The sequence below is a fragment of the Pollachius pollachius genome (genome assembly GCF_949987615.1).
Source record: "Pollachius pollachius genome assembly, chromosome: 18".
Lineage (NCBI taxonomy): Eukaryota > Metazoa > Chordata > Actinopteri > Gadiformes > Gadidae > Pollachius > Pollachius pollachius.
The window spans coordinates 19,845,623-19,859,987 of record NC_136951.1 but is presented as its reverse complement, the minus strand read 5'-3'; the positions used below and the strand labels follow the sequence as shown (position 1 = coordinate 19,859,987).

General features: G+C 49.5%; 1 protein-coding gene across 1 annotated transcript in view; it reads left to right on the top strand.

Annotated features, from left to right (window-relative positions):
- The window catches only part of LOC307089617 (voltage-dependent calcium channel subunit alpha-2/delta-1-like), an 82,772-nt gene that overhangs the window by 51,560 nt on the left and 16,847 nt on the right, over positions 1-14,365 (top strand). The window contains exons 17-24 of the mRNA XM_079755971.1: positions 557-640; positions 2,261-2,335; positions 3,997-4,068; positions 4,164-4,235; positions 4,544-4,605; positions 5,525-5,601; positions 10,969-11,023; positions 11,367-11,464. Coding sequence (XP_079612097.1) covers positions 557-640; positions 2,261-2,335; positions 3,997-4,068; positions 4,164-4,235; positions 4,544-4,605; positions 5,525-5,601; positions 10,969-11,023; positions 11,367-11,464 — 595 coding nt within the window. The remainder of the gene's footprint in view (positions 1-556; positions 641-2,260; positions 2,336-3,996; positions 4,069-4,163; positions 4,236-4,543; positions 4,606-5,524; positions 5,602-10,968; positions 11,024-11,366; positions 11,465-14,365) is intronic.

Sequence of the window (14,365 nt, the reverse complement as noted above, 5' to 3'; positions counted from 1 at the left end):
GGAGTCTGTTGTGTGTGTGTGTGTGTGTGTGTGTGTGTGTGTGTGTGTGTGTGTGTGTGTGTGTGTGTGTGTGGGACTTCGGACGGGTGCTTACCTTGGCGGCTTTCACATTGAGGAGGTGGGGGTGTAGGTTTGAGTGTGGCCCCTCAAACCGCGGCCCTCAAACGCGGGATGGCTCGCCAGTGAATCACGTCGGTGCGTCAGGGTTTTGTTTTCATTTTCGTCTCTTGACATTGTCCGGTTCCACACTGAACCCCGTCCAAACCCGCGACGGTCTGCTTTGAACGTGTTTTCAAAGGTGCCCAGATGGCCCTGAGTCACGGGCCAGAACAACAGGGGTGCAGTGTGCACGCTCACACATACCGTGGGCACCCCCGGGGAGTCACCGACACCCAGTATGGCCCCCCAAGTCACACAACCACACACCCATCACGGCCCCACCCCCCTGGAGTCACACACACACACCCCGACAGCCTTCCCCTCTCTGTGGTCGGATGTTGGTCCTCTCTCTGCGTCTCCTCGTTGACCTGGTTTCCGCTCTCCTTCCCTCTCCCAGAAGCCCCAGAGCCAGCTGATCCTGGGCGTGATGGCCGTCGACGTCTCCCTGGAGGACATCAAGAGGCTGACGCCGCGATTCACCGTGAGGCGACGCACAAGAGCGCACGCTGCGCCCAACGCAGCGCACCGGGCAACACAAATCACACAACACCACACCTCACGTCACCACACAACACACCACGCGCAACACAACAAAACAACGCCTCACCACAACACCCCACCACGTCACACACACAACACCACAACACCTCACAACAACACCACACAACAACGAAACACCACAGAACCACACCACCACGCAACACAACACCACACAATACACAATACACCATGCCCTAACCTAACCCAACCCAAAACCAGACTCCCCCCCCCCACAGTGCTGGCTCTCAGACAGCGTGACATCGGCTCTGAGCACCGTGTCCCAGCGTTGTTTCCGCGCGGCTAACGAGCGCTAAGCTAAACAGGGGAAGGCCTGCCATCCGATCCGGGGATCGGTGACAAAACAGAGCGGTCCCGCGCGCGGAGCCAGTGGGGGCCGCACAGGTCCCCGCTGGCGGAGGGGGACCCAGCTAACGGGGTAGGGGCGCTGCCAGTGCTCTCCGGGTACAGGATGAAGGGGACTCTCTGAGGGTTAGGTTAGGGTTCAGAAACTCACGGTATTCACGCCAACATTCTTTAGCGTCGTTGGTTGAATTCGTGACTAATGGGAATAAAATGGGCACGAGCTGACGATGTTTAACAATTTTTTTTTTTTTTTTGTTGAAGGCGCCTTTTAAGTGTCTCCGTGCCGGCTGAACACACATTGCATTACTGGACTGTCAGGTAATTGTCTCTTCGTCTCTGTCTCTCTCAATCCCTCCCCCTCTCTTCCTCTCTCTCTCTCTCCATCTCTTCCTCTCTCTGTCTCTCTCTCTCTCTCTCTCTCTCTCTCTCTCTCTCTCTCTCTCCACCTCTTCCTCTCTCTCTCTCTCTTTCTCTCTCTCCCCACCTCTTCCTCTCTCTCTCTCTCTCTCTCTCCACCTCTTCCTCTCTCTCTCTCTCTCCACCTCTTCCTCTCTCTCTCTCTCTCCACCTCTCTCTCTCTCTCCACCTCTTCCCCTCTCTCTCTTTCTCTCTCTCTCTCTCTCCACCTCTTCCTCTCTCTTTCTCTCCACCTCTCTCTCTCTCTCTTTCTCTCTCTCTCTCTCCACCTCTTCCTCTCTCTCTCTCTCCACCTCTCTCTCTCTCTCTCTCTCCACCTCTTCCTCTCTCTCTCTTTCTCTCTCTCTCTCCACCTCTTCCTCTCTCTCTCTCTCCACCTCTTCCTCTCTCTCTCTCCCTCTCTCTCTCTCTCTCTCTACCTCTTCCTCTCTCTCTCTCCCTCCACCTCTCTCTCTCTCTCCACCTCTTCCCCTCTCTCTCTTTCTCTCTCTCTCTCCACCTCTTCCTCTCTCTCTCTCTCTCTTTCTCTCCACCTCTCTCTCTCTTTCTCTCTCTCTCTCTCCACCTCTTCCTCTCTCTCTCCACCTCTCTCTCTCTTTCTCTCTCTCTCTCTCTCTCCACCTATTCCTCTCTCTCTCTTTCTCTCTCTCTCTCTCCACCTCTTCCTCTCTCTCTCTCCCTCTCTCTCTCTCTCTCTCTCCACCTCTTCCTCTCTCTCTCTCTCTCCACCTCTCTCTCTCTCTCTCTCTCTCTCTCTCTCTCTCCACCTTTTCTTCAATAGTTTGGACCCAACGGCTACTACTTTGCCATCGACCCCAACGGCTACGTCCTGCTCCACCCCAACCTCCAGCCCAAGGTACGCCAGAGCACTCCCAGCCTAACCCCAACACCAGAACCAGACCCAGCAGGGGCCGCCTCTAGGGCCCTGGGGGACCTTTGCCTCGTTTGGTAATCTAATCTGCACTGTGAGGCAGCGTAGTATAAAGAAGAACTACACATGGAACTTGGGAGCAGTGGGTTTTTCGGCCCCACACTCTTCCCTCCTCCCTCTTTCTTGTCGCGGGTACTGCTGGTGACACATACGAGAAAAAAAATCACGCTCTTATTTTGAGCGTAGTATAAAGAAAGAACTAAACATGAAAGTTAGCGGTTCGAGGGCTGGCCATCGACTCCTCTTCCCTCTACCCTTCTTGTCGCGGTCCTGTCGCTGACGAATGCGACAAATGCCTCACGCTCTTATTTTTGTAGCGTAGTAAAAGCCAAAACTTAAAAAAGACGCGACTCGGCGGTTGGCGTGCCGGCTCGGGCCTCTGGCCGCTGGGCTGTGTCGCTCCGTGTGTCTCTTCCATCAGGCGACCCGTATTCCTGTCAGCGCGTGGTGGCTTCAAACCGCTCCCCGGCGCTCCAGCGTCGCATACGATCAAGCGCAGCCAAACAAGGTTTCTTTCTTTCTCTTTTCGGGGAACACGCTTTCACCGTCTGCCAATAATCTCTGGGCCAGATGTCCCCGAGGCATCCCGGCAGCGGCGGCAGGGAGGTATTGTGTTTCTCAAGTGGACCGCTTGGATCAAAGATGACGTAAAGACCGGAGATACGCTTTCCCCAGGCGCGCTCGGGAGGTTAGAGGCGGCCTCGGAGGATAGAGGAGGATAGAGAAAGCCTCGGAGGATAGAGGAGGATAGAGGCAGCCTTGGAGGGTAGAGGAGACCTCTGAGGGTAGAGGAGGCCTCTGAGGGTAGAGGAGGCCTCGGAGGGTAGAGGAGGCCTCGGAGGGTAGAGGAGGCCTCGGAGGCAGCCTGTCAATCATGCCGCCAGCCGACACATCAGACGTTGACTTCATCACGTCGGAGCATGTTTGTCTCCTTTCATGTCCGCTTTCTAGGAACGCGTGTGCGTGTATGCGTGTGTGTGTGTGTCCTTGTGTACCCATGTTTGTGTGTGTGTTTGTGTGTGTCTATCTGTGGCTTTGTGTATTTGTTTGTGTGTGTGCGTGCCCCTGGGTGTCCATGTTTGTGTGTCTATGTGTGTGCTTTGTATTTTTATGTATGTGCTTGTATGTGTGTGTGTGTCTATGTGTGATTGGTTGTGTGCGTGCGTACGTGTGTCTGCGTGTGTGACCCCGCATCGCCGTATGTTTTGCGTTGACCTCCAGAGATGATGATAGCTCTGCTTGCTCCACCGCCGTCCCACGGAGGACAATAAACGAGGCGCGCCGCAGTCAGCGCTCAGGGACCGGCCGTCCAGAACACTCAAGGCTGACGCTCTGCTTTCATTGGACGAGGACGGAGGCCCCGTGTGAATGAGATTGTCTTTCCTTTTACCAAAGATGAATAAAAACAAAGTCTATACAAAATCTAAAGTCTTCAAGTGCTTCGGACCGTACGGGCATTGTAAACGTCTGTCTTTTGGGAGTGACGACTTGGAGTATGTGTCTCATCATCTGACAGAAGGCTCTGCTCATTGGTCGCTGTGTTCTTCTGTGTTCTTCTGTTTCCTCTAACTTGGGGTTCTTCTCAGAACCCCAAGTTCCAGGAACCGGTGACGTTGGACTTCCTGGACGCTGAGCTGGAGGACGAGGTCAAAGTTGAGGTCAGGGTTCACACAATACTCTCTTCCCGACACTTTTGGAGCGAACGCCAATTGCAATGTTTTTAATATTTTTTAGTTTACTTTGTCTATAATAGATCAGGCAGAAGATGATTGACGGCGAGACGGGCAACCACATGATCCGCACACTGGTGAAGTCCCAGGATGAGGTACGTCTGCTACTCGGGAACAGGCTGAGGTTCTCCATCCCTGAAACATTGACCAACGTACACCAACACACTGTCCTCATTTTAGCAACACCGAGATTTCTTCCTTGATAATCAAGGGAGTTTTTTTCTTGCCCTCTTGGGGGCTAGGGTCAGGGGGGTTTCATATATATTTGGCCTGTTAACTCTTTGAGACTGTACCAGTGATTAAGGACAAATAAAATTGGATTGAATTGAGTTTGTAAGTCAGAAATGAGTTTTCAGAGTTTGCCTTTTACTCTTGGGTCGTTTCTGTTCCCCGCTCCTTCCAGCGGTACATCGACCGAGGCCTGAGATCATACACGTACGCGCCGGTCAAAGGCAGCGACTACAGGTACAACCCACCCCCCCTCTCTGCGTTGGTCTCTGAGAGCCGATGCTTATCTATGGATGATTAGCATCTTAGCATGGATGACGGACGCGGACAAGCTTATCTTAGTTAACTTAAAACCGGCCCCAGTTTGTTACAAAAACCATTTCCTGTTGGTAAAAGCCAAACCATTTAGCTCTTTCTCTGGGCTGGACCCCGGTTCCAACAACAGCGGGACAAACCCCAGGCACAACGCCCTGGGATTCAGCCTAGCGCCAACTGGACCTGATGTTATGAGGGGCGGCCATGTTCTTGCGATAAGGCAGCGGTTCAGCGGGACGTGCTGAAAGGGGCGGTGGCATTTTCTATTGTGATGTATTGCTCTGCTCTCAGGGTTTGGTTATGCAGTGTGGATAAGGGCTGTGTGGCTTCCCTCAAAGTGAAAGGGTAGAAATGTGTCATACGGGTTATAATGAGGCATAATCATCTTTTGTATGTCTTATGAGACGCAGTGGGAATGTTGTGATTTTAAGTTTATTTACACGAGTGGATACAAGCTTGAGTATGAATTTAGCCTGAAGTACGCTTATTGAAGGGCTTATCGATTACGTTAAAATACAAACTGTTTGGTTTGCTTGTGTTTGTGTGTCTGTGGTCGTGCTTGTAAATGCTTGTGTCTCTGTTTGTGTGTATATGTGTGTGTGTGCTTGTGCGTATTTGCTTATACATGTTTGTGTGTGCTTTGGTGTGTGTGTGCCCGTGTGTGTGTGTGCGTGTGTTTGTGCTTCTGCGTGTCTATATTTACGTGTGTGTGTGTGTGTGTGTTTGTTTGTGTTTCTGCGTGTGTGTGTGTGTGTGTGTGTGTGTGTGTGTGTGTGTGTGTGTGTGTGTGTTTGTTTGTGTTTCTGCGTGTGTGTGTGTGTGTGTGTGTGTCCGCCCCCAGCCTTGCCCTGGTGCTCCCGGGGTACAGTATGCATTACATCCGCGCGGACATCGGCGACACCATCACCCAGGCCAAATGTAAGTGTTACACACACACACACACACACACACACACACACACACACACACACACACACACACACACACACACACACACACACACACACACAGGGCTCATGTTCCTTGCTTGTTTACGCAGATGTGGAACAGGACAATGACTTGAACGGTCTCCATGCAGCCTACGTGGTTCTCACTGCGCCTCGGCTTATGTGGCCTATACATGCCCGCCTGTTTCCACGCACACACGCACATGGACTCACACACTTGCGTCGCACATGCTCAAACGGAAAAATACACACACTTACACACATAGAGATAGACACGCGCACACATGCACAGATGGAAACAAACACACACACACACACACAAAGAAGAGAACTACGTGCAGAGACAAACACACGACAAGCACACTCACACGTAAACACCCCCCCCTTCCTGTTCGCGCTTCTTGTGTCACCAAGGCAACCGGCTCCCTCAGTTGTGGTCCCGTCCAGAGATTAGTGTCCACGGGCCGGGGGGGGCCCTGGCTTCTCCATTACACCCAGCCCTCACCCCCCCTCCAACCCACCGGCTACCTCGCTGCTGGGGGGGGCACTTCTCCAAAGGCTTGCTCTCTCTCTCTCTCTCTCTCTCTCTCTCTCTCTCTCTCTCTCTCTCTCTCTCTCTCTCTCTCTCTCTCTCTCTCGCTCTCTCTCTCGTGTCTGTTTTGTCTCTCTCTCTCTCGTGTCTGTCTCTCTCTCTCTCGTGTCTGTCTCTCTAGTGTCTGTCTGTGTGTGTGTGTCTGTCTCTGCTGTCGTTGCATAAAGTTTCCTTGTCATCAGTCAGGTGATCCAGTGGATTTAGGTAAAAGTGCCATAAATCAAGACAAAGGGCCCCTGTGGTGGGTTTCCTTTTGACAGCTTGATGCGTTATATTCATTCCTTCTTATGACTGTACAAGCATAATTAAAAAGGCATCATGTGGCACTTACAGTAGGCTACATACACTTTAAACTAAATAGGCAATAAAAGTGTCAGTGTTGATGTGTCATCAGCTCAGGTTGATGACGCGTGGAATCAGTTGAAGACACACCTTGAAGCGGAACGCCTGGTTGTTACGGCAACACAAACCCCCACCCTGCTGGGATTGGCCGCCGCACCGAGTGGAACCGCATCGAGCCTGCCCAGTATAGTATTGTGGGAGAACGCCACTGGTGTCTCACTGTGGTCCGATATGACCACGACAGGTTCAACCCTCTGGGATGAGCGATAGATCGTTAGATAGATCGATAGATAGATCGATAGATAGATCGATAGATAGATCGATAGGTAGTTTTATCTCCATGGCTCTGAAGGTAGAGAAGGTTGGCTGGTAACCTGAAGGTCGCTAGTTCGATCCCCGGCTCCTCCTCTTGTTCCTAGAGTGTCGAGGTGTCCCCGAGCGAGACGCCTCACCCTAACTGCTCCCGTCGAGCTGGCTGTCGCCCTGCGTGGCTGAGACCGCCGTCGGTGTGTGAATGTGTGCATGAATGGGTGAATGTTAGGCAATATTGTAAAGCTCTTAGAGAGGCCACTGGTTAGATGTGCGGTGTATAAATGAAGTCCATATACCATTTAATTAAGACTTGGAATCAACTTGTTGCTAAAATGATGCGATATAAATACACTTGCCTTGACAAACGGTTAGCTCAGGGTTAGCATATGGAGGCGACAGAATGGATCCTCAACAATGATGTGTTTTGATTCACACCATCTGTTGTCTGCACCTGTCCCGTGCACATCTGGCCACGGTTAGACCTAAATAAGACGCCGATCTCCCCACATACACCACAAGTCCTCTTATCGTCCCACCTGCACGCACCGGGAAACACAGAAACCCACTCCTTTCCCACATGCTCTGCTCCTCTACCTTTTTGATGTCTTTCCTACGTTTGCTTACTTCACAGCAACAAATAAAAGTGAAGCCTAGTCGGCTGAAAGATTCCTGTTCCACGACACTTTGAATATGTTATATTATAATATTAACAATATACTATTATTATGATATATATTACAATATTATAATATTGTGTAACCCATCTGAGCCTCTTTCCTGCCTTGTTCCTGTCTCTTCCCCATCCTCTTCCTCATCCCTCCTTCCTCACCCCCCTCTCCGCCTTCGCTCCTCCGACCTCTTCTCCTGGTCCTCCTTTGACCTTTGACCCCTCTCCTCGACCCTTTGTGGTGTATTGGACCCTCCCTCCCCGCAGCAAATTTGGGCAAGTACTCTCCTCCTGTTCTTCACCTTCTGCATGCCCTCTCCTCGTCTGGGGCCGTTCCCTCACTATCATGTCAGACAACATGAACTGGAAGTTTTGGCTCAACAACGTCGGGGGGGGGGGGAACGTTTTTTTCCCTGTGACTCATTTGTGTAATTTTCGGGGCCGCTCACAGTGAATCACGCACACGTGCGTTCCTCTGTGTTTTCTCCTTAACCATCGGCCTTTCTTTGTTGTGGGATGTGATTAATAGTCGTTGTTTGATAATGGTGAATCGTACTCGTGTCTCAGTACACACACAAACAGACGCACCACCCCTTCGCATGCGATTGCATTAAACCCCCACAGCTGGATGGGGCGGAGATGTGTGTGCGCGGACTGGGAGAGGCGGGGGGGGATGTTTGCGTGTCTTAAAGGTGCACCCATTAAAAGGGAAAGCTGTGGGTCAGCACAGTAGAAACATGAGTCAGTGGCGCTGGTTTCTTCCTCACTGACTAACCCCCACCCTCGTCTTCCTCCTCGTCTCCACGTTATGCTTCTCCCCTTGTCCCTCCGTGGTTCTGTTCACCTTCATCACCTCTGTGGAGCCTCGTGAGATCATCTTGTTCTTCACGTTGCCGTTCTGCAATGCCGTTTATTTATGTGCGCAGCCATCAGAGTGACTCGCTCCGCCGCCGAATCTGGTTGGAAGCAAAGCAAAAACATATTATAATCCGACAAAGAGCCTTCTGGGCATATCTCTGCTCATCTTTTCACCCAGCTATTCAGTTTATTTCAAGTAAAAACTGTTGATTGCGACACTTTCCTCAGTCGCTGGTATTGTTTTTGTTTTGTTTTCATCCGGCAGACTGCGCCATCTTTGTTTGGAGTGAACTGAAACGCCCTAACCCCGAGTTCTGATCGGTCATAGCATTTAAACCATTTCTAAAACGGGATCGAGAACAGACGATCTGAAGAGAGGAACAGAATGTTAAATCGGGACGGACTCATGAGGCAATCAGCTGTGGTCCAAAGCAAACAAAAAAGGATTTAGTCTCACCAGTACACAGAGAGAGTGTTTCTGAGTACTTAAGCTTTGGGTTGCAAACATCACTTCGAGCTGAAGAATAAAACTAATATTATTAAATTACTAAACTGACAGGAACCAAACACGTCACCTGAGGTGTATCCTTCATTCCCGAGGAAAACCAATCAAGCATGTCATCTGCACGCATCAAGATGACTTCTAGCATCCCATTCGCATGCTTTAAACTTTGTCTTGTTGTCATTTCAACATCCATGTACCGTAATAATGTGCTATGGCAGAGTGCAGGGTAGCATTGCCTGGTATGCATAGACTTGGACTTGGGGGGGGGTATGTGCACTTAGCTCCTCGCTATCCATCATTGCTAGATGCCTTAGCTGGATTAGCAGGTGGACAGCGGGAGAAATCAAAAGAGCTTTCACATGGAGGTAATTATTGTTGAGCCATGATGAGGGGTAGCCGTGAGAGATCGCACCGCTGCGTGATAGACTGCTGTAGTTGTTCTACACGCTTTGAAAAATATACAGAACGCATCGTAAGAGGTTCTATACCAGGCTGTCCATGGCTAGCATTGAGGTACCGCTAAGTGAATGCTGATTATAACGTTAAAGTGCAAACGTTGGACATTAAAGCAAAACGCGATTCATTGGACTGTCAAAATGTCCAAATACATGCTAATTTCTTACCACATTTAAAAGCCTTCTCCTTTGTGTTTAAATCATCAGCGTCCCCGCGTATATACACAGCGATTCAACCTTTTGCCAGGAATGCAATATTTCTATTCAGGACTCGCTCTGTGAATGAAATATTGTGTCACCTTTGACCCCTGTGGTTTTACCCCCTCTTTCCCTTCCTTTCTTCCGTCTCCATCTCCCCGGGGTCCATTCTGTCCTTCCCTCACTTTCTCCTTGCCCGGGATTTTTTCCACTACAGGGAAAAGTGGCAAGTATCCTTTTAGTCTCTCCTTTGCTCATGCCTTCCTTCTGTGCGTGAAACGTGTTTGGTCTTACCCAGCATGTTTTGATGAGCTCCGTCCATGCGTCCTGTCATGTTCGTGATTATAGGGGTTTTCGCTCACATGATGGAACAATCGGACATCATTGGACAACCAAACCCTAACACCACTAGTGAATCGGTTTGCAACCGACGCCTCCCTCTCTAGGGTCAACACATGCTGTTGCACGCATCACCTCTGATTGGCTGATGTGGTTACCCGGTCACCTGCTGATGAGGCGTTGATTCGACACACCTGTTACAGGAGCAGGCAGCGCTGTCCGGGAACAAACAGAACCTGAGAGGCTTTTAAAGGCAGGGTCAAGGGGTTCGGTTGTCCATGAATATCGTCTCTGCAACACAGCAGTATGAATAATTACTTTAAACATCTCCTCTGAAAAGGCCTCACCTATTAACCCATCTATTCCACATCAATTCAAAATCGGTTGATGACATTATTCGCTACGATAAATTAAGTTCATACAATTCATAATGACATTTGGTAGTGGCTCGAGGCCTATGTTTCTGTCTCTGCTTTCAAGTGATTTATGAAGCCTGGAACAAGGTCAAACGCATGTTTTATGTGTGGAGACATGCAACATTACAAATGGTATATCACATCATAGTTTGGAATCGGATATCTAACTAAGGATTTTACACTGGGTTCGTTGTAGCACCAGAAAACAATAGTTTTAATGGAGAATAATGCATTCTAGTGGTGTGGTCCCGGTCACTTTGCTCAACTGTTGGAGGTTAAACCAAGCCGGAAAGCAAAACACGTCCGACTTTCGGAGGGATTAGGTCTTCCCGTTAAAATTAGGAAACAAGACTAGAATATAAAGTAGTGTACACACAGTGTTGAGGTGAGCAGATGTCACTGTTTAGACCGGAGAAATGGCTCTTGGGATTTGTTTATTGGCTTTACTAGAAACTAAACCCTATCGAGGTCCCTGGCTCTGTAATCATTTTGTTGTTTTGCTTTTGCTGTCAAACACAAAACATGTGTGGCTAATGCAACAGTTTTGTATTTATCTGCATACAGTGATTGTGTCTGCTAATGATTACACTCTGATGGGATGAAATATCCCCTAAGATAATTAGCTCTCTTTGGTTGTTATTTCTTTTTTACCAGTCACTGAAAGTCTTCTGGCCTTTGAAGAGCACGGCCAAACATTCATAGCACCGAGGTAAATTGCATTTTTACTCTTGCATTCAAACAGTCTATTGCATAGGAAGGATTCTATGTATTTGGTTTCACCACATTTTGTCTACAGACCCATATCTGAAATGTGTTGTCTGCGAAGTCCAAAGCATGCGACGTAAGAGGATATTACATTTTTGTGTCCAAAATAAACTACAATCCTAATATAAAGCAAGCTAAAGTATACACCCGCTGCATCGCACCCCGTCTCCTTGTGCCAATACAATTAAAAAAAAACTGGACAATACCATTTTGTTATGCACGTCGCGCTACAAATCTTTGCACAGTTTTGCACAGCATGTGCTTATGTCCTCCGTTCCATCCACCAGGGACTACTGCAAGGACCTGAAGCCCCTGAAGAACAACACGGCGTTCCTGAAGGAGTTCCTGGACTACATCGACAGGAAGACTCCCAACAACCCAATGTGTGAGTCCCACGCTCCCAGGAATGATGCAACTATCACTTCTCCTTCCACACAAGACAAATAGTTATTCTATTCTTAGGATTATCATTAAAGTTAAGATGTTCGTGTCTTGTAATCGCTTTAATAATGATATACATATAATCAATTGATTACAAGCCTTGAACATAAAAAAAAAAATCGTTTTCCATTTCAAGATTCTTTAGTTGAAGCCACTTTGCTGATTTCCACTTTGGTTTGATTCAATGGAGTTTTGATTGAGTCTCATGGTTCTCATGCATTCGTGCAAGTAGCCATGGCCAGTATCCCACCAATACATGACAACCACGCGACTCAAGAAAAACAACACAATTCTAACAAGTTGGGCGACCGCTAATTGCAGTGTTAACAGTATCTTTTAAGGATTTCCTTGTGGGAGAAAGAGTGAATTCTTTCGAAAGGGTCGCATATCGGGCACGCAGTGCAGTTCATAGTCCGCATGCATTTCCATTTCAAAGAGACCACGGCAGGCTTCACTGTCACTACAGTATGAACAGCTTCACTGTCATTATAGTATGAACAGCCTCACTGTCACTACAGTATGAACAGCCTCACTGTCACTACAGTATGAACAGCTTCACTGTCACTACAGTATGAACAGCTTCACTGTCACTACAGTATGAACAGCCTCACTGTCGCTACAGTATGAACAGCTTCACTGTCACTACAGTATGAACAGTCTCACTGTCACTACAGTATGAACAGACCTCACTGTCATTACAGTATGAACAGCCTCACTGTCACTACAGTATGAACAGCCTCACTGTCATTACAGTATGAACAGACCTCACTGTCACTACAGTATGAACAGCCTCACTGTCGCTACAGTATGAACAGCTTCACTGTCGCTACAGTATGAACAGCCTCACTGTCGCTACAGTATGAACAGCTTCACTGTCACTACAGTATGAACAGACCTCACTGTCACTACAATATGAACAGCCTCACTGTCACTACAGTATGAACAGACCTCACTGTCACTACAGTATGAACAGCCTCACTGTCACTACAGTATGAACAGCCTCACTGTCACTACAGTATGAACAGACCTCACTGTCACTACAGTATGAACAGCTTCACTGTCACTAGAGTATGAACAGCCTCACTGTCACTACAGTATGAACAGACCTCACTGTCACTACAGTATGAACAGTCTCACTGTCACTACAGTATGAACAGTCTCACTGTCACTACAGTATGAACAGACCTCACTGTCACTACAGTATGAACGGGCTGTGAACCAGACCCTGCCATATGGCGTAGTGGCGCTGTGTTCGCTGAGCAGTTTAACGGCTCTCCTCCAGCTCTCCCTCTGAGGGGCTCTGGTGGAGCAGGGGTCTGCCGTGTTCATGTCCAGGGAGAGAGAGGGAAGGGGAGAGGGAGAAAGTATTCTTTGTGCCGTGCAACCCCTTGGGTTAGGTTGTCCCATTTGATGCTAAGGCTGGAAGTCGGACCGTAACACGCCCGACTGCACATGTGTGAGTCACGCCGACTTAGATGTGACATGCACGCGTACGCACGCACGCATGCGCGCACACACACACACACACACACACACACACACACACACACACACACACACACACACACACACACCTATAGCCACCCGACCTCATCCAATTAGCGTGTGTTGGTGAGAAAGAGCAGGACCCGTCAAGACCAGAGAGTGTGAGCGGAGCAATAAAGCACAAATCAGAGACCCAGAAGACCCTCTCCCCTCTCTCTCTCCTCCCCCTCACTGTGTGTGTGAGTGTGTGTGTGGGTGTGTGGGTGTGTGTGTCCGTGTGTACATCTGACCGATGCATTAACGTTCACTCTGCCGTTTTCTCGCACACACTCGTTTCGCCGCTCGCTTTCTCACTCTCAGTTGTTGACGTTGAACTCAAACAGGATATTTATAAGCGAGCGCGTTTTTTACGGCCGGCCATGTTTGGGTATTGATGTCGCCGCTCCGAGAACTCCCTTCAAACATCGCTGAAGAAAAAAAAAAGCGCAGATAAAACGGACCCCCCGCCCGTCCTGACAATCCTGCAGGCGGCCTGATATATTAGTCCTCAGCGGTTCTTTCGGTGAATAATTTTAACGGCCCTTTTCACCCTTGGCCGCGAGAAGGCAGCGAGAGGGACGGTGAGGGGAAGGGGTTCCTCTCTCCCAGCTGAAGCCACCCCAGCGGCCGAGGCAGCGAGGAGGACGGGAAGAGGAAGGAGTCGGGAGTACATTAGGAATTCCTGGGCTGCCTTCAATAACGGATTTCTAATGAAAACCACTGGAGTACGGAAGAAGGGGGGGGGGGTAAAGTGTTAGTCCAGCTGTGTTCTCTGAAGTGTGTGTGGTGTGTCGTAAAGGTTGGGGTTGGGGTGGGGTTGCTGGGTGCCAATCCCGGACGTTAACGGAGCGGCGCGGGGAGGGGTTCAAAGGGGCCCGGCAGCGTGATGGCCGGTGACACATGCGACTCTGAGGGGCCCTTCTGGGGCCGCGCGTGCCGGGGCCCCCAGCGCCCGCCGTTGGGGGAAGGGGGGGAAGGGGTTGCACAAATAATCACCTGTCACCCCGAACCCGAGACAACGGAATTTAATCGCCGACACGAAAGGTGTCGGTGAAAACGTTTAGGCTGAACTACAGGTGACTTAATTTGCCTCGTAACTAAAGAAATTTGTATTTTAGTGAAGATATCAAAGCCAAATTCACTTCGATTAAAGGTGAGATTTTGCGCACCAGAGCAACAGACTCATTTGACCGTTGTCTTTTCTTCCAAAGGGCACAGGGTGTGAATGGGATGAGCTGATAGCGGCTGAATCTCTGTCGCACTTCACCGGACTTTGGTGCTCAAACGCGGTTGGTCTCACTTCTATAGGTTGCTATCTGAC